This window comes from Acromyrmex echinatior, chromosome 4 (assembly GCF_024713525.1).
Source record: "Acromyrmex echinatior isolate Ae372 chromosome 4, ASM2471352v2, whole genome shotgun sequence".
Classification (NCBI taxonomy): domain Eukaryota; kingdom Metazoa; phylum Arthropoda; class Insecta; order Hymenoptera; family Formicidae; genus Acromyrmex; species Acromyrmex echinatior.
In genome coordinates this window covers 10,002,719-10,022,785 of record NC_141855.1, presented here as the reverse complement: position 1 = coordinate 10,022,785, position 20,067 = coordinate 10,002,719, and the positions used below count along the sequence as shown (strand labels likewise).

At 36.4% G+C, this 20,067-nt stretch overlaps 1 protein-coding gene across 6 annotated transcripts in view; it reads right to left on the bottom strand.

The window, feature by feature from the left end:
- The window catches only part of LOC105152371 (RAS oncogene family member Rab26), a 178,312-nt gene that overhangs the window by 68,216 nt on the left and 90,029 nt on the right, over positions 1-20,067 (bottom strand). For 2 of the 6 annotated variants that reach the window (XM_087406073.1, XM_011066615.2), the window contains 2 exons: positions 10,723-10,825; positions 7,809-8,087 (listed from right to left, as the gene is read on the bottom strand). In XM_087406073.1, the coding sequence (XP_087262199.1) occupies positions 7,809-8,087; positions 10,723-10,785 (342 nt within the window). In that variant the 5' untranslated portion in view covers positions 10,786-10,825. Of the gene's footprint in view, positions 1-7,808; positions 8,088-10,722; positions 10,826-12,158; positions 13,233-18,228; positions 18,922-20,067 lie in introns of those variants that run through there. The other 4 variants (XM_087406072.1, XM_011066612.2, XM_011066611.2 and 1 more) reach the window with 4 other exon arrangements.

Below are 20,067 nucleotides of genomic sequence, written 5' to 3'. Positions count from 1 at the left end.
AATCTAAGAAAAAAAGAAAAACAATATCCTTTTCATACATATGAAAGTTTAAAAAAATTATTAAAAGACAAAATGATAATCCTTATCCAAGAAATTTTACTATATTGATAAAATAAATAATAAAAATTTCTTAAGGACGTATTAAGTATATAATCTCTGCGAGAAATGATTGGAATTGAATGCTTTTCATATGTATGACATACACACACACACACACACACACACATATATATATATATATATATATATAAATGAATGTACAGAGGTATAAAACAGTTCAATAAGATCAATATTTATATTTAACAATCCAATTTTATCGTATAAATAAACATTTTCTCATTTTATCTTAATTATTCTTTAAAAACATATTACTTCCTATTGAAATAATCTTTTATTTAAATTCTAAATCGTCGGTCAGCCAAATTTTTTGCATTACTTTAACACAATATAGGAAAATCTGTATCAAAATCAGTATTAAAAATTGTATAAAATTTTTTCATAAGTTTTTCATTTCGTTAAAAAATATGTGTAATACATAAAATTTAAAATTCTAGTAGAATATTTTTTTTCGGAGCTAAATATAACCTCATCGATATACGATGTAGTATTACCATAATTTTTCTATTACCATGGTATTTCCATATGCAAGCCCAAAGTTCTTCTTTCTTGAAGACTCGGATCATTCGCATTTTCATATCCAGCTTTTAGACGCGGCAGCGCCGCGCACAATGCCGCTTTTCGTGTAGTCTCGACGTCCAATGGCGCGACAAGGTCGTGTACATTCGTATGCTAATCATTGACGAGGCAGAAGGAGAAACGCACGGACGAAACAGAGGAAACGACGATTCGTGCGGCGATACGACCGATAAACGCGAGCGCGTGGGTTGCCCGAAGTGCGCGATTCGCATTTTGCCTTGAGCATCAACCACGTAGCAATGCAGATCAACTAGATAATCAATATAATATAGCGTGCAATGGCATGTAACTATAAAATGAATATATTTAAATATATTCCTTATTTGAACTTAAAAGCCGAATGATAATTTTTTAATTGAAGACAAATCGATTGTAATTAAATTTGTTTAGCAGCTACATAAATCCATTATTAAAATCGCAAGTCGCGAACTTTTTTTTCCTCGATCGCAAAAACGTTGGCAAAACATGGTGTTTTGCTTTTCAGACATTTAGACATTTAGATGGTGTGCGCTTAATGTGATGTAAGAATTTTTCAAATTTTATGATTCTCATAAATAGAAAAATTCCTTCAAGAAATAACTTTAGATTACCTAAATCTAAATCGATGCGTGAACATATTGTGTATGGAAGAGCGAAGAGTTGTCGATACGAACGTGACAATGTGATCGATCACGTGGCGTCCGCTGTCAAAGCGATTTCGCACGCAGTTATCCGCGTGCAAGCTCGATCCAAACTCAAATGCCTGGTTACGGTATTAAAATCTCAACGGTATTTTGCGATTACGAATACGAGCTGCGTGATCGTGGATCGATTTCAGAGTACACCACAATGAATCGAGCTATTTGTGAGTGCACGTGCATTCGCTTGGTGGTGACGTCGCGACGTGATGCAATGTGCACGCATCGCTGCACGTACGCACACGTACGTAACACATACGTCTATCATAATTCGTTAAGTTCGTTTTGCGATATCATTTGCCATTCGAGTGTATCATTTCTCTTTCATAAAAACTAAAGAACGATAATTCTCGCACTGCGGAATTTTTTTTTCCCCCGAAGATTCGATTTTCCATTTGCAATTATCTTGTAATTTCGATTTAACCTCACTTTAATTTGACGATAATATAAAAATTGTGTTTTTTTTTTTAGTTATTATTAATCTCTAAACTGATAGATCTGTAATGAATACTCATATTATTACAAAACCATCAGTGTAGTGATTAACCATAACTAGAAAAATACAACTTTTATTATCAAGCTAAATCTAACTGCAAGTTAGAACCGCAACATGAAAAACCGGATCCGAGAGACACACAATTTTAATTTTTTTTTTACACAATTAAGAAAATCAAGAGTATCCTTCTGAATGTACACACGTAACAGAAAGATTAAGATTTGATACAACGATAGTCGAATGAAATACCGTCACAAAAATAATTTTTATGAGAACCGTGCATTGTTCGTCACGCATTCTTTTACGTGCTGCATGTTTCGTCGATGTACGTTTCGTTGTAGAGTTTCTCATTATTACATAGCATAACATTTCACCTCTACAATATTTGTAATCTTTATTTCGAAATGTGAAACCTTTAGTACTTATACCTTTAAATCTTTTTTCAAATAACGAAAGCTTTCGGTATAACGAGCGACTTTCATCTTGCAATTTGTACAAGTCGTGATTTTAAGATTCTTAAGTTCTTGCACTTTTTTAAAAATAAGAATTACTTCTCTGATATAATGCCATAAAATTCTTAACCCCAATAGATTCTTTGTATCTACATTTAATTCTTTCCAGCCATCGCATTTTCTTTCAAATAAAACGTGAGAAAGAGAAGACAAGAGTGAATAAAGAATCAGCAGATATAGATACAGAGTCCATTGAGATTAAAAATTTTTGTGTTATACGTCGAGTTTCATTCTTTTCTCTCAAATACATTAATAATTAATATTTTAAGAAAAATTCTGTTGTCCTGAAAAAAAATTGTTACAGTAACTACATCTTCGTTCAGCGTACGGGGAATGTTTGTGACATAATTCTTGCCAGTCTCGCTATAGTAGAGAATGAGGACAATTTCTCGTTTTATTTTACCCCTTCAAATATTACGTAGCGCCTCGTATATAACAGTACCAGGTGCTGGCGACGCAAGTTCCTCTTCCTCCTTCGTCGTCGAGAAATCTCACGAGTAGACAACGCCATGCGCGATAAAAATAACTCGAGCCGCATCGTCGCGGTCGTCGAGCGCTTGTTTAATAGAGGCTCGCTGTTCTTCGGTGCAACAGCTGCGGGTGGTTAGATTATTACCGAACGGGATTGAATCAGCCAAGCACAAAATGAACTCAAGTCCGAGTGCGATCGAAAATACCGCCACGCGCATTTCTTGCAAATGAAACAAACTCGACGCCATCAAAGGAAAGAGAAAGAGGTAGGGAGACGATTTACAAAGTTTGGAATTACATTAACGTGCGCGCACTATTAAAGAACTAATTTGTCCTCTCTTTGAAGACAAGATCACAAACAGGAGAGATGTTTATTTTCCATGAATTGGCGAGAGAGAGAAATGGAAATTTGATTCTTTTATTCAAAATCATAGGAAATATCTGTCGTAAATAAATCCACTGTTATGATTATGATAAGAACGTGTCGTTGATATATATTTATCATTTTTCTTGCTTAGTCTGCGCAATTCTTCTCGAATAATGTATCAATTACCGAACTTCGCGGTTCAGTAAACCCAGTTGGAGTGTTAAACATTAATTTGCCTAAAATTCATTCAATATTTCCAATATTCACCGATAAAAATGTAACAATTCAGGGATTACTGTACTTTTTCCAAGAAAACTTACTGTTGCAAATCTACTTCACGTAAAACGTTTATCTTATTTTAACTTTTGGATGCAAAAGAGAAATTTTTTTCGAAAACACATTGCGGGATTTACTTTTATATAATATTCTTCCTACATATTTTCGAAGAAACTTTTTATCTTTCTAGATAATTTTTAAAGAAATTTTAAGACTATCAATCAAAAATTATCAGAGTCACTTTTATTATCCGAGTTCTTTTTCAAAATTTATTACGGTTTTAATTTATTGCAGTTCTACAAACAAAGAAAGTCAGTGTGAGCGATAACAGAAGATATTCTAGTTAGTGTTCTGCACAGTTTAGCCATTAATTTAAAATATAAATGAATGCGAATAAAACGATATGTAAACCAAATCCCTTCTTAGCAATGTATGTGAAATAATAAATTATTTTATTCTATTTATTAAATAATTCTGCATCAAAGAATTGTTAATTTTTCAAATTATTGCACAAAAAACAAAAGACGATAACAAATACAAGCACACGGAGAGAAGATTTTTTTCTTAGTTGACCCTGAAAATATGATAATCGTGGGACAACATTGTATTTCGAAGAATTTTAATGTATAATAAGTTTCTCTTCATTCATTAATAAAACTTCATCAATAAAATATAAATAAAATAAATTCGATTAATTTTACTGAAGTACATGATAAAAATTTTTTAAATATTGTATTGTACCACAACTACCATATTTTCGGGGTAAATTTTAAAACAAAATTCTCCCCGTGCATTTTCCACGAATAATTCTAATTTGACGTTCTTAAGAAACGAAACTACTAATCGTGTTTGCTCAATATATCTCTCTCGTTTAAACGAAATTCCATTTCAGTGTTCACGTTTTTCTTATACATCTTTGTCAACCAAGTGATCATCCATTATAGTCAATTCTCTAATAAAAAGTATTATCGATCAATACCTTAAGAAAACGTACAATTTTCTGATAAACATTCCGAAGATTCCAAGTATGAATCAAGTGACACTTACAAGAAATTTTATTATACCGTCTTATCATGGAGGTCATCGTCTCTGGATTACTATAATCGCGGCTGTATCTCACAAGCGTGAGTCCTCTTATCGAGGAATCCGTCGTGCCGTTTCCGGGACGCAATGGCGTACGATCGTCACAACCAACACGAGATCTAACGAGCAAACGCGGTTCCATACGCGGAAAGATCGCTCATCTCCCTTGCGGCAACCGTAAAACCGCGAAGGACGTTGCAATTTCTCGCGGTGGATGTGGTTGCAGCAGCTTCATTCTCCTCTTTCCACCGTCGTTTTTGTCGTATGTCTCGGTCTCAACAGCGTTTAACAACAAATCAAATAAAAAAAAATATGCGCGTTCTTGGATAAAAATTCTTTTATGAATTTTTCGTCTAAAAGTCTATCATCTTACACAAATAAAATCAATTCCATATTTTCGTTGAGTTTAAGCGAAATTTCAATAATCCCGTCGAGGTAATATTTTTTATTCTTTATAAGGTGCTTATATTAACACCATTATTAAAATTGACGATCAATGTGTATAAGTGATATTATTTCCAGCTTCAGTTTACGATTGCGTTTCGAGTTCGGCCGAATCGAATTGACGAACCTATAGAATTATAGAATTAAAAATATATTTATAGCGTTGAAAGACATATTTGCAAAATTGGCTTCGATCAAAAATAAAATTCTTTTTCTTATTCGATAAAATTCAAGATACAATTTTGTCTTTGAACAGAAAATTGTGTGGATGAGCCTCTCGATGTAAAGGAAAAAAAAAAATACTTGATTTTGCAGTTATTTTTCATTGGCGACATCGCGAAGAATTATGGACCAGAGTAAGAGAGTAAAACCGGAAATCGACTGACGAGACAGTTCACCCCACGAACGGAATGCTTCGATGTCTGTACATGCTGTTGGTCTCACCAACTTCGTCCTCCCGCCTTCGTCTTTCTGCATTACCACACGGCCGCTAACTCAATTGGTATGCGACTGCGCAAGCCCGCCAGATGCACAACCGCCGTTGAGGTCAGTGTGCGGTGCCGGCGGTGCGTTGTCTAGCCGAGTTTCAACCGAGCGTGCATGTTGTATTGTAAAAAGAGAGAGAAAAAAAAATACGTGCATCTCGTGCAGCGAGTCTCGGAAAATTAATCCCGACTCCACTCCAATCATTCGAGACTGACAGTTCGAATTTTCGCATGTATCATGGAAACTGTCGGAATATATACGAGTATATATACATGCGAAATTTTCAAACTGAACAATACGTCTCTGTCGGACTTATCGGAACGTACGCGGTCGGAGTATAATCGAGGCCGTTGAACGCAGAACAAGATGAAAGGCACGTGGGTGGGAAAAGAGGAGAAAGGCTACGCAGTTCTCTTCCCTTAATACGATATTTATCTTCCCCTTCTCAGAGAGAGAATCTGCAAAAATCAAGCTGGTTGCTGCGCGGGGTCTTCAATTATCCTTTATAGGCGGTACGAAGTGAGTACTGACGAGGTGCCCGGAGACGGCCGAAGAAAGTGCAAGGCAAGAACCGGCTCGAGAGATGGTAGACCCCCTACCGGTTTTACTTGGTCCCCCTGTGTAGTAGCTTATTCAAGCCCGCCGCCCCTCTCTGGCTTCCCCTCCCGCCGCTCTTCCGTCTCACGTTGAGTAGTCACGAAGAGAGAACCCTCTCCTTAATTGCAGCGGGACGACCGGAAAAAAAAAATGCTCGATGTGGCTTCTGGGTTCTACTTTATTGCGCGTTGACTCTCGCATACGACTCGGAGCATAAAATTAAATGTCACGCGCGGAAAAGTGCAACGGAGGCCCCGATCGCGTCCTATATTTAGCGCCCGTCGCGCGAAGCGTTATCGCTCCCGGTCGATCCGAGCTGAAACTGATCGAGAATTCAGACCCCATAGATCTAGAGTTTGTCTCCGGCAAAATATTGCTCCTGCATTATGTGATACATAATGCAGGACCGCATGGAATTATTAATTATCAATAAGAATTATCGCAAGGATGATTCAAATTATCCAAGAGTTCCGTCATTCAAATATTAAGCATTTTGATGTTACAATATTGTCGAGATAATTAAGAATTTGCTATTATAATATATTAGAAATATGTTTATTAGAAACATTTGCCTTTTTCTTTATCACCATGTATATTAAATAACGCCTATGTTCCCTCGTTATCGCATAGTTATCGCGCTGCGTTTAACTTCACACTTGCATTCGCATCGTTCACACGTGAAAATTAAGCGAAAGGAAAAAATTTTTAAATAATATCCGAAGACTGTAGCTTTAAAGAATAGTAAAATTAAATATGTAGAAATGTATCCATAATTGAGAAAAATTATTGTTTTCGTAAACGATCAGATTTATGAGACAAAGCTTAAGACGCTACAGGTGTTATCTAACGCGCGTTATCCGCGAATCGCGTTCCACCGGATGCGAATGAAGACGACGAAGGAGCAGATAAGAAGGCGGCGAAGACAGAGGAATCTTACGAGCTGGAAGCTCGCGGACGAGGCAAAGAGAAGGACGCGATGAAGCGAAGAAAAAGACGGAAGGGACTGGGAGAGAGAAACCCGCGAGGAGCGAACAAGAGCGAAGAAGAGAACGAAGACACAAAATGAAGGACGGGGGAATCGTCTCGGGGGCCGTACCACGGCTACACCACGGACCTCTGGCATTCCCGATCATTATTCCACGGGTTTGCCGAGGGAGAGGAGGATGGCTTCAGGCTTGTCCTTGGCACGGAAGGCAAGGTTAATCCCATTGCATCTCGGAAGCGTGGTGATCTACCGATCGACGACGAGTTGTTTTGCTACCGAATTGCGCGTATTTGGTATCAGCTCGAGATACGATTTATCACGAAAGAAACTTTATAAAAAGACGAGGAGCTTCTTATTTAAATATATTTGTAGTTGAAAGTAATTCCCTTCGAATCTTAATGCTAACAATAATACTCTCTAAAGTCTTTGGAGTAGAATCTCACGTTCTGAAGAGTAAAAATTGAGCCAGTCTTGATAAAGAGTTGCTCAATTTTCCATCTTTAAGGACGATATTCATAGTCAGCTCTTATCTTATTGAAAATCATCTTAAGTTCAGCCTTGAGGTGTCACGAATCAATTAGAGGGCCGCTTTAATGTCTTAAGACGTTACTTAAGGCGGTCTTCAAATAAGAATCGACTATGAATACCGGTCTAAGAGTGAGATTTCACTCTTCGAAGTGAGATTTACTCTAAAAGGTTTAGGAGTAGGTAAGCGTACCTTGTGCGCGAAATTATCGTCTCTCTCCTGGTCCTTCTTCAAAGCGCTTCTTACGCTATCGAAGTCGCTCGTTGTCTTAAAAGTCGTGCTGTAGTTGTTACTCAGTACCTCGGCAGGTGGCTTATAATCGCGGTATCCGGTAGGTGAGGGTGTCTTCTCGAAGGATCGCTCTATAGTTGCGGGCGTGAGACCTCCGGAAATGACATTCGTGACAGTGGAAGAGCGATCGTCGTCCATTTCGAATACGTCGTCGCTCATGCTATCCTCGGTTGTCAAAAACTGCGAATCATAATGCAAAAGCATCTTTTAACATTTCTGATTTCTGTGTTTAACGTCACTGACTAACATAAATATGTAATTTTAACATAAAATTTATAATTTACTTATTTTTGATCAATTATTTGTAAAAAAAAATATATTTAATTCACAGAAAAAAAGTCACATTATCATTAAAGCCCAAAAAATTAACCAATTACTTAATTAATGTACAACTTTAAGGAATAAGAATAAAATTTAGCTACTCAAATCCCAATAGTATACAATTCTCACAAAAGTTCTTTAAACGGCCGATCGAGAAAATCCAGTTCGCTATTTTACTGTGATTACAATCCCTTCGATCGTTTTCGAGTGTCGTATAGATCGCAAAGAAATCGTTCGCGGTCTTTCTACCTACAGTAACTTTCCGCGAAACGAGTGCCGCTTGTCGCATTATCGAAGCCTACCGGAGAAACCAGTTCGGTGGATGCTCTTCGTAAATGCCATTGCCGCGCAGCGAATGCTGAAATAACTGTCCTTCGATCGACCGACATCTCCATCTTCGAAGAACGTGCCGTAACGCCACGGCCTTGTGTAGTACTTAAAGCCAATTAGTAGTTAGTCCCCGACGACTCCGATATAGAGACTAGATCACTGCATGGTTGCGCGCGATCATAAAATGACACTATATAAGATGGGTACCTGAACTCTTTGTGGAGTCACGAATGCGCTCACTAAACTTTCGTGTAGGCAATCGTGGAGTCAATCACAGACAAAAATTGTCATGTGAGAACTTTTAACTCAACTTGAAATATTTGACATATTCAAAGTACGATAAGGTAAAAGACTCGTTGTAAACGTGTTCGTGACGTCTTAGTCATAACGTCAGCAGTCTCTTGAAATTGAAAGGGCTCGCGTGGAATCGATAAATTTACATGGTGGAAAGCAAACTGGCATACATGATTTATGGTTCGCACTGTTCCCTGCGAAGAGGCACCGAAGAAGTCCGATATAATCTCCTGGGTAGCCAGCTCCCCGCTGAATATTTTAGCGGATACACTTCATGAAGGTTACTTTAGCGACGTCTGACTACTTCGATTCTTCACGTCGCGCGCCTTAATGGCCTTTATCGATAGCACGTACAAATGATAGCGCAGCAGTAGTTTACTATTATCATCGTTACATTAGTTCTCGTATTTCGATTATGAATTAGCATTATGAATTTAATATCTCTTTATTTTATATTGCAATATATTTTTATATATAAAAGTAAAAACATGTTTTGTCATTTTGTGTGTTCTTTATTTTATTCTATGTGTCACATAAAATCATACATTTTGTATATGTACACCCATGTACAAAATTTTTCCCCAATTTTTCCCCAATTTTTCCCGATCCCTTTTTCCCTCTTACTTGTTATATGTATAATATTGATATTGTAGAGTTGTGCACTGATCTCGTAATTTGAATTAATTTATACTTTATGCTACAGTTAAATCACGTAACAGTATGATGGGATAAAGTAACTGGAATGTTATGGTAATGAATACCCGCATTGTCCCAACATCGCTTCCCTTCCGAAATAATTCCATTTCATTTTACCCCAATGTTAGACCGCCCTTCATTAATCCCATCCCTGAGATATCACGTGACGTGCTACTTTTATTGTGCGAAATCAGTTCAAACACCAAACAGATTTGCTTTCATGTATGTAATACGTTGATATATAAAAAATATAATAATTGATATTAAAAATTATAATAAATGATTTATTACGACCGTATATATGAATATACAAGTAAGCATATTAAAGCCTATAATGGTTGAGTTTATAAATCGTACTGTTCGGAAAAAAAATACACGAAAATAAGATTAATCATTTTACGTAGTTTTTTGGATGTTGAATACAAATCCAGTTTCCAAATTCTTTTCTCACGTCACAATTTTGAAAACCGGATTCGTATTCAACATTCAAAAATCTAAAAAAAAAGAAAGCCTACTTTTGTTCCGATTAGTTATTTTTTATTTAACAATATTATCAATAGTATTAGAATAAACGTATTTGTGCGCGTAGATATCGATTTGGAAAAGCAATTCTGTTAATGGATGACCGAGATACGAAATGGTCTGTTTCGGCGTGTATAAAGAGCAAGAATCGATGAAGCAAAAAAAGGAGATGGAAATTACAGCTTTAGAAGTGCACTATTGATCGAGCCAGACGCTTAATCGAACACGATCGATGGTGACCTGTGTACGACTACCGGACTCTTGGGATACTTGTTGCACCGGTTCTCCACATTCATTACTCAACTGACGGTTGCCCATATACCGGTGATAAAGTCGGCAGCGATAATTGGGTTGCGAAAGTACCGTCGCGATACCACGACACCTCGGCAACCTCGCGTGGTCGATCGATTCTCCCAAGAATAAATTCACAGTTACAAACTGGATCAAGTGTTTTAAAATTTTCAAGTTTTTGATACAGTAAAAAAAAACATTTAAAAAAGTTTTGATACATAATCAAAACAAATCTTTACAATTTTTATATTATTTAAGAATTCAAATATTCGTAAAATAGTGGACTTTTCATGAATTTCTTATATTTGTAATACTTATTCAATTGCGTAAGTCACTTTACATTAAGGATACTTGTACTTACATTAACGGACGCCGAAGCGGGAACAGCAATTGTGTTTGGACCATCACCAGCACCACCTCTCATCGTGCTCTTCTAAACGCGAATATCGTCTCTCATTAGATAACTGCAAATAACAAAATGCTATCCGTTAGTATATTCTATTTAATCAATGAATAAAGATAAACGGCGTTATATTAGAAATTATAATGTAAAACTGTGTATGAATTTTAAAAAAAATTCTCTTCCAAAAATAAATGCAAGGAGTATACAGTCATACGCAGGATGTTTTTTGCGAATGTCATATATTTAAAATTTTTACGTTAACAATATAAAATTATTATATAAACACTTCGGCTCATATCAGGTCATCTTCAATATGTGGTATAAATAATTTATCAATAATTCGTAGTCGTAAAAATAAAGGAATAAAAATAAAGGATTAAAATAAATAATTAAAAGTTCGTTGTAATCTACGCTTGTGTAAGTTGTCAAAAATAATTTTCTTCTGTTAGTCCTAATGAGAGATTTATTGAAACGACAGTAAAAAAAAAAATTTTTTTTCATAGAGCTCTCAGTAATCAAAATAATATTATAATAAATCGGGCAAATTAAAACCAATATATGGTTATAATTTGTGTCTTTTATACAATTTTCCTTTTCTATTTATTCATACAATATAATAATTGATCAATGTTTCGGTTGCTCTTTAGCCATCTTCAGTATTTCTAAACATGGACACATGTCTAACGACTATCTTAGAATTATATAATTATATTGTCACTGTAGATTTTTGTAACAGAATGCAGCAATTTCTTAAAACCGTACTTAACAATTTTGACATTGATTAAGAAGAACTGTGCTCACAAGGGCTTCAATGAGGAATCACTCAAGGTTTTTGGAAATGCATTTGGCATTTATTTATTTATTGAGAATAATTGGACTTAGATTCACGTTGGACTCATGTTGGATTATCCTGAAGATGGCTATAAAAAGCAGCCGAAACGTTGATCAATTACTGTATATTGTATGAATCAATAGAAAAGAAAAATTTTTATAAAAGACACAAATAACAATCATGTATTGATTTGTCCGATCTAATTTGTCCGATTTATTGTAATATTATTTATTGAAACGTTATGTGAAACACCAAATTTCCAGATTTTAACTGAGAGTAAAATATCCATTTTAAAAATATTCTCTTCCCCACAAAGTTTCGGAAATAAAATATAATTGCTCAATTATTACTGTCATAAATATTTCAAACATTTTATTATAGCATATTAAAAAAAAAATCAGATTTTATCTCTCGATCCCTGCATAAGTCTCTCTTCTACGAGAAGTTTATACAAAGGCGTTATCATAGTTCTAGGCGACCGATTCTATAGTTCGAGTGTAAATTTACTCGAAGGGTGCGAGTTTGCTTCACAAGATCAAAGTTCGACTAGTGATATATATACCGTGATGAAATCATCGCATCAATTCCGGTCCCAGTCGAGGAAAATCGAGGAACCGCATTCTGCAAAGCTCTCCACCCTGCCTGAATTCGAGTGGTTCTATCCATTCAATTTCAACCCTTCTTCGACATCCACGCATTTTCACGCAACATTACAATAAGCATTCATGAGGACATCTCTCTATCTCTCATTCTATCGATACTCCATCAATAAGATGTCATTTCTTTTTCGGAAACACAGCTTTTCCTCTCGCTTCTTCTCTCTTTCTTCCTTTTCATCATCACGTTTCACAGCCTAACACGATCTATGTTTCCTACACTCGTTCTGCCATCCCGATCTCTCCCTTCCTCAACAACACGTGTGCTTTCTCATCGTCCTTTTTTCCCCGACCATCCGCCGAAAACTTCACAATCACGCACGCACAATCATCTTCACACACTCACACATATACGCTGCACGCACATAAAACGTCCCGCGTGACATTCTATCCCTCTCAGGTGCACACACTTAGCTTAACCACATTCGAGTGTCGTTCGTCACACGCCCGACAACAGGACTACTTTTCCATCCTTTCTCCCTCACTCTTTCACCCGTAACATCTTCACGCTTCGTTTCATCGTTAGTCTTCCGCGCTCTCTCGCTCTCACTTGCGCCATTACGGTTCTTCAGCCTCTTTGTCACGCGCACGATCAGAGAGACCGGCACGCTGTTCATCTCTGTCGTACACTCTCTCTCTATCTCTCGATGTGGCCTACCCACCGCAATAAGTTCCACCCGCCCACGTTACCTTTCACGCACTTCTCGCCGGCCGATCATCCCGTTGCGGATCGGGAAGCAGGCGATTCGCTTACTTATCTCACCGCTCGATCTTTCGACCAACTCGATCGACTGACTGTCCGAAAAAGGGAGACAAAGGAGCATTTTTATTTCCTTTGCCGAAACCAATCGGATATAATGCCGCTGGGATATCTGATAATAATTATGCACACGTAATTGTAAATTTGTAGAGTAAAATTAAAAGCTCAAAATTGAGAATAATTCGTCATATTTTTCGTCAAACTCATAAGGCAATTTTTTTTAATTTTTTTGAAATCTTTTTTTTTTTTTCGAATAATATGTAAATTCTTCTTAAATTGTGTAATTTTTTTTATCGATTTCAGCTTAAATTAAGCCATTTGAATGTCGTCATAAAGTAACAGGACTGACTCGACAAATACGAAGCATCCAAGATGGAATAAAAAGCGGCTTTTCTAGTAGAATGCATCGTTGATTTTCTAGGGAAATTATCTGCCCTTGAAGTCGGTACTCAGTACTCTTTCTCGGTCGCCTGATTTCTTCTCCGATTTTCACAGCCAGTCGAGCGAAACGTACTCATGGCCGGAAACATTAGTAGAATCACGCTCGAGAAACAAAGGATGTCATTATTTTAATCGATAAAGTTATTGATATGGTTTGTGAAGACGTTCGCGCAAAATAGATTTTATTTCATCGTTGGTTTAATATTCATTGATCAATCGATACGTAGTAATCGATAATAAAGAATTAAATGCTCCAGATTTTTGACAATTTTAATAAATATGATTCATCAATAAACGCAATATTTTTTTTATTACCCCCCTCATGTTTTAAGAGTGAATACTTTTATTGAAATATTTATTAACTCCCGATTGACTATAAAAATACACCTAAATTTTAAACACCCCCTTTAAAGTAAAAAATGAACATTTACCTTAAGGATTAATGGAGAAAGATTCAAAATTTGTTTATCTACAATTTAGGACATCATAATACTAATTGTGTAATAGAAATTTACAATCGTCTAAAAATTTTCGTTTCAAACCAAACGCTACAGTTCAAAATTCACGTAAAATAATACGCTAAAAAAGTCTCAGAATTTTTAAAATACATTCATCACGCATCTTAATTTTTTAAACGTAGTCAAATAAAACGACAACTGTAAAAAAAAGATCATTATGGTACAAAAAGAAATTTTTTTTATTTCTTCATTAGATTTTCTTCTATAAACAGTTTTTAACGTCGTGTATAATTTTGTAATATTTTTAATTAACAAGTTAATTGACAAAGTAACCTCGTTTATTTCCTCAATCGATTCCCGCGTTGCACTGGCAAAAACGCCACGCACGAATACAACGGGACGGTAATACACTTGGGCTTCACGGAATCGCGCCGGCGCCGACGCCGTATCTCGTGCTACGAAATCACATCGAGAATTTGATTGCACGATGCTCGCGCTGGCCTTAATGAGAGCGAGCCTCCGATCGAGTAAACCTAAAGGCCATCGGGGTCCGTCGCGTCGGATCGTTCGGATCTTCGCGGCACGATCGCGCGCACCATAAAAGCGCTCTTTCTATATTTAGCTACGGCTTCATACATATATTCCCCACCTACATCGCCGCCCTCTCATTTGTTTTACGAGTCCGCGCGCTACGCTTTCATTATGTTTACACACGCCCCGCGAAATTGTCGCGCGACGCAAATTATTAGACCAGTTTACCGATCGCGTTAAATGATTACGCAACAGCCGCTTGTCCGAACATCTCACAGGAATCGATACTAGAAAAATGCCTATTACGATAATCTTTTTAGAATTGCGCGCTGAATTGATAAGCCTCGGTGGTATAATGGCTTAAGACGCTTGTACGGAATACGAGAGATTTGGATTCAAGTTTCGACCGAGGTAACATTTTTCGCAATAAATTTATTAACAGTTTCACCATATTAACATCTTTATAATATGATGCTTGATGGTAGTATCAAATTATTGAATTGCTGGTCAATTTAATTCGCGATTACTAGAGTAGTTTTATAATTGCATTTATAGCCCGGAAAAACAATTCGGCGCGCAGTTCTAAAAAGACTACAATATGATATATATGCAAGTATATATAATGTATATTAGTAATTAAAGATTGAATTATTTAAAGCAATGAAGATCCTCGACCGTAATAGGCATTTTTCTAGTATTGATTGTGTTTCTCACATATGCGGTCTAAAATAAAGATTCTTAATATTATTTATCTCACAGGAATATCCTTTTCTCGATGCCAGTCGCATAGCTGGTCGCGAAATCGTGATGTCTTAAAGGCGTCATCACACGAAAAAAAGTTTTAATTGTAATCGTAAGATCGTACGAGAATGATCGATCAATTATGATCGAGCATTCTAAAATGTAAGATTAGATAATGCTAAATTATAAAGTTAAAAAGTTAATTAATTTTGCAAACTTTATTTAGTTATATTTTAGAGCCTCTTAACTTTTTAACTTTATATAGTTATATTTTATCGATAACTATTAATTTTTAATTTTTGATTTTTTAAAATTTAATATGAGAGTTGAGTTATACAGATCCTATACTCGGATTATATGTTTATACTATTATCATGTCCGTCGGAAATGTATTTTTCTAATTTTAAATAATTTCAAATTTTTCAATTACGTTTAAACAAAGAATAAAGAAGTTTGAAAGCAATCTGTCGTGACCTAAAATCATGATTTTCTCGAAAAATACAGAAGTGCAATTTACTACTTTATAGGGATTATTATTTTTTGGTACCCCAAAATAATCACGTGAAAGTTAATCAAAATCCATAAACTACATATGTGAGTCTTCTTGTTAGTTAAAAAAGTTAACTTTTTAACTTAATTTTTTAATTTAATTAAAAAAAAGTTTTAAGTTTGAAATCGTGAAGTAAAATAAATTTAACTTTTAATTAATAAATAATAAGGCTCTGTAAGTATAAAACAATGTAGTCAAAAGAAGGGCAAAGAGATAGTAATGTAGCAAAGAACTTTAATTTAAATTAAATCATAAAATTCGTAACAATTACAATTAACAAAAACAAACGTTTTGACTCCGCTCGAGTCATTTTCAATGTTGCCGCAATATTTAACTTTTAACTATTCAATTACTTTTTCAATTACTAAATGTCACTATGGATTAACTTTTATCTTAACTAAAGTTAAATTTTTAAGACTGTTAACTTTAACTAAACTTAGTAAAAAAAATTAACTTACCCAACCCTGCTAAAATGTATAAATAATCGATTTATTTACAGCTTTGCGGTTATCCCACAGCATATCGCAATCAATCATCGAAAGTTCCTCTTTTCCGCGAAATGGAAGGAAAGGAAGGATTCTAATTGGTTGATTCTCTTATGCGTTATGCAAAAATCTGTGCTTACGGCCTTACGACTAAAATTTTTGTTACGTGATTTTAGATATTGATTTATCCTCGTGTACGATTCGCAACGTGTGCGTCGTGTAAGTTATCGCGATCGGATACGAAATTAACGATGGCATGTAACATCTCTGGGAACGAGAGATCGCATCGAGTCCTATTGTTATCGTCATTTCGAAGTCACGTCTATGACCTCGCACAGCGCACCCGTGATCGCTGCTTTCTAATCTGCATCTATACGATGTGGTCGTAGATCGCGGCTTTTAACCGCAAATTCTGTCGGCGTAATAAATTATTTCTTGTTCATTATCTAGCAGTCCAGTTATCAGCCCGCAGGGAGATTTCCCTGCGATCAATCGTGTACAGAACTGCGATTAATGAAATAAGGAAGTGAAGAAAGTAATCGTAATCGCTACAAGCGAAGATTACTTTCTCATACTATACTTATTTGTATCTCAAAAAGGCTATTGAAGCAATCAAAAGAGCGCCATTATTATTAATTGATTTTTTGTAAAACAATAAGTTTTTTACAGTATTTTCATGCTTATTAGCATCATTATTAAATTAACAATTTGATTTATGATATGTTATTTCAGCATTTATGATTGCGTTTCAAGTCGGACAATAATAGTTTATATAACTGGAATGTATTTAAAATTTATATATGAAAAATATTATTAGGCACCGATATTTCATTCTATTTGGCCCTTCTTTACTTATTTCATTTAATCATATAACGATCTAGCTCATCTTATTATTGTATTAATTTTGTTTAATTGATTATTGATTTTATTCCTATAAATATTTGTTTATTTTACATTCAAAAAGAGAAAAGCAAAACTACGTTATAAAAAACAGAAACTCGGTCAAACGCCTGAACTGAAGTTATGAATGCTCGACTACTTGTTACACTTTTCGCCGCACATGCGCATTGTCGGGAACAATCACAATTACAAAATATAACATTCTTCACATTTTGTTGCTCTCTTTTGTCTTATTTTTATGAATAATGATTTGAAAAACTTCACTAAAGTCCAATTAAGCTATTAAAAGTATTAAAATAAAATTAGAACAAGGGAAAGAATTATAATTGATACTTGAAGGCATTTTAAATACTTAAATTATGGAATAATGAAATTGTAGAATATTAAATTATAGAAAATTAAATGTAAATAGTTAAATATTGTATAAATTAAGCTCGCTCAGCTTTCGTTATTTCTACGCTACTGCCGAGATGTTCCGTGGACATAGACGGTGACTTTGAAATAGCGCTTCGATATTGATTAAATGTCATTACGAAAGTCTATGTTCGTCCCTATGTGCGTGTCGCTCCGTCGACAGTGGACGCCAAGGTCGCGTATTAACATTACGTATTTCTATTTCCAGTAATACGTGCGTGCACATGATAGCATTACGTGGCAAACAGCGCGCAGATTAAATCTCGCCTACTAATGCTATCGCGCGGAATGCATCTTCGCCGGATATTTCTGTCGGGAAATTACCCCGAAGTTACTGTCGGATACCATCAGCCGTGCGCTGATCCCTGACGAAATCGATCACAGAGATATCTCATTTACGGCATGTTTCAAGAAATAAAAGCGAGTCACTTTCGGAATGAGATTGCCGAAAGTGACAGCTGTTCGCGAGTTTTGGAAGCACGACCCGCCAAGAAATTCACTTAAATCGTGTTCAGAAATTTCATCCGAATATATCTAGGTGTTATCTTTATTATTCACTAAACGTTAAAGAATAAAATAACAAGAATCAAATAATAACTGGGTGCATCCGGGTGCTGAATGCAACCCTAATAGGAGAAACGTGAAGGATGATATCACATGATTGAATTAATCCGTAATTATTCTAATTGACCCTACCTTCAATGAATCTGCAACCCCTACTGGCGCGCGCCAGTTGGAATTCGCTGCCGCAACGCGCACGCACCACCCAATCGGAAATCGCACGTTAACACACCTATACGAAGAGCGGAGTCCTCTCACCGCAAAGCCTACACTCGCGCTTACCTTTAGTGGCTCGCCGCCACGCCGTTTCCCCGATAACGCGACTCCACTCTGGCCGATAACGCGGCAGTGACGTAACGACGGAGACGCACTCACCTTCCACCAGCGTGCGGTAGGTCGACCCACTTTTCCCATGAACGGCCGACGAAACGACAGGCGAAACACGGGAACCTCCGGGCTTCCACGTATTCTTTTATCGATCTCGCCGTATATTTACGTCGTTACGTTGCCCTCAATCAAATAAATCTCGTATCTCGTCCCGTGGACCCCGAGCGGTTCGGATGCAGTGTACGGTGTTACGTCGATGCGTTGTTACGTTCGCGACACTCAGGAGGATAAGAGTGGTCTCCACCCCTCAAGACTTAAGAATAAGCTTCGTCGCGACGGTGTCCGTCGTCGTCACGTGACAACACAGAGGCCTGACCGACGCACACTCGCGACAGTCATGGTCGTCGCGCAGCTGTCTGACGACAGACAGCGCAATGGAACGAGGTGGAGCACCGATGATTGTGTGTACAGGTCGCACACGCGAGGGCGATGCGAGTTTCCGCGAGATGTATTCCTACGGGGTGCGAAGAGCATGAAAGACGACGAAAGGGCGCGCGCGCGCGCGCGCCCCGATGCGTGTGTACGTGTGTGTGTGTACGAGAAGAGAGAACGAGGACGCACGCAAGCGCAGCCCGCAGCGTCATCGTCGTCTACGGTCGTAGTGTTGTTGTCGACTCGTTACCTCAATTCGATATCACGTACTTCTCTCTCTTTTTCTCTCTTTCTCTCGCACGCGCGCGCGCTCTCTCTCTCTCTCTCTCTCTCTAGCACGCCTGTCGTTACGTCATCGCGTATACATGTTGCGTTACCGAATGCGTGTGCGCACGTGGTCAGGCACGTAATAATTTTTTGATTCTTAGAATTAGAAAAGGATAAACAGCAAGGTAAACCAAGATTAAAGTTAATATTACATTGGCTGCGTCCAACAGAGAAAACTAATCAGCGCTTGATACTTTAATACGATTGATTCCTATACTTAGATTTAGCGAAAAAACTAAGAACCAATCATATTAAAGAATCATTAAGCGCTAACTGATTAATTTTTTTCTGCTGAACATAGCCAATGATAGGACTTAATAATTATGATAGGCCTAGATGATTTAAACTTATGAAATGCGATAGATCAGTATTAAGATTCAATTAGAAATGGGAAATTGAATTATTTCTCTTCAGCTATTTTTCTCGAAACTGTCTTTCCTAGTTAAATTAAATTGTTTTAAATAATGATAAGAAAAAGAAATAACAAGTGCGGAAAAACATTTAAAAAAACATATCTATTCAATTATATTGTAAGAATAAAGGGAACGCTCTTAAATTTATTTGCAGACTCTTACTGTGACACAGAACTTTCTCGATAGATCATTATTTTCTGCAAACCTTTTTTTTCACATCTGTTTATGTAAATTGATTTTCTAATTGCTTTTCTATTGATGTCAACAAAGTATATACAATATCACTTACAAATAAAAATAATGGTAAAATAATGATGAAAACACTAGCAACGAGTAAACAACTTCACAAGAGAATTCCTTAACGCTTAAAATGAGTTTTCCGTGAAGATAATCTGTTATGGTAATTAAATTTATTTTTTTAATTATTTACTAAATAAAGATCATTTTCTCTCTTAAAAGGGGAAACTTAGATTTT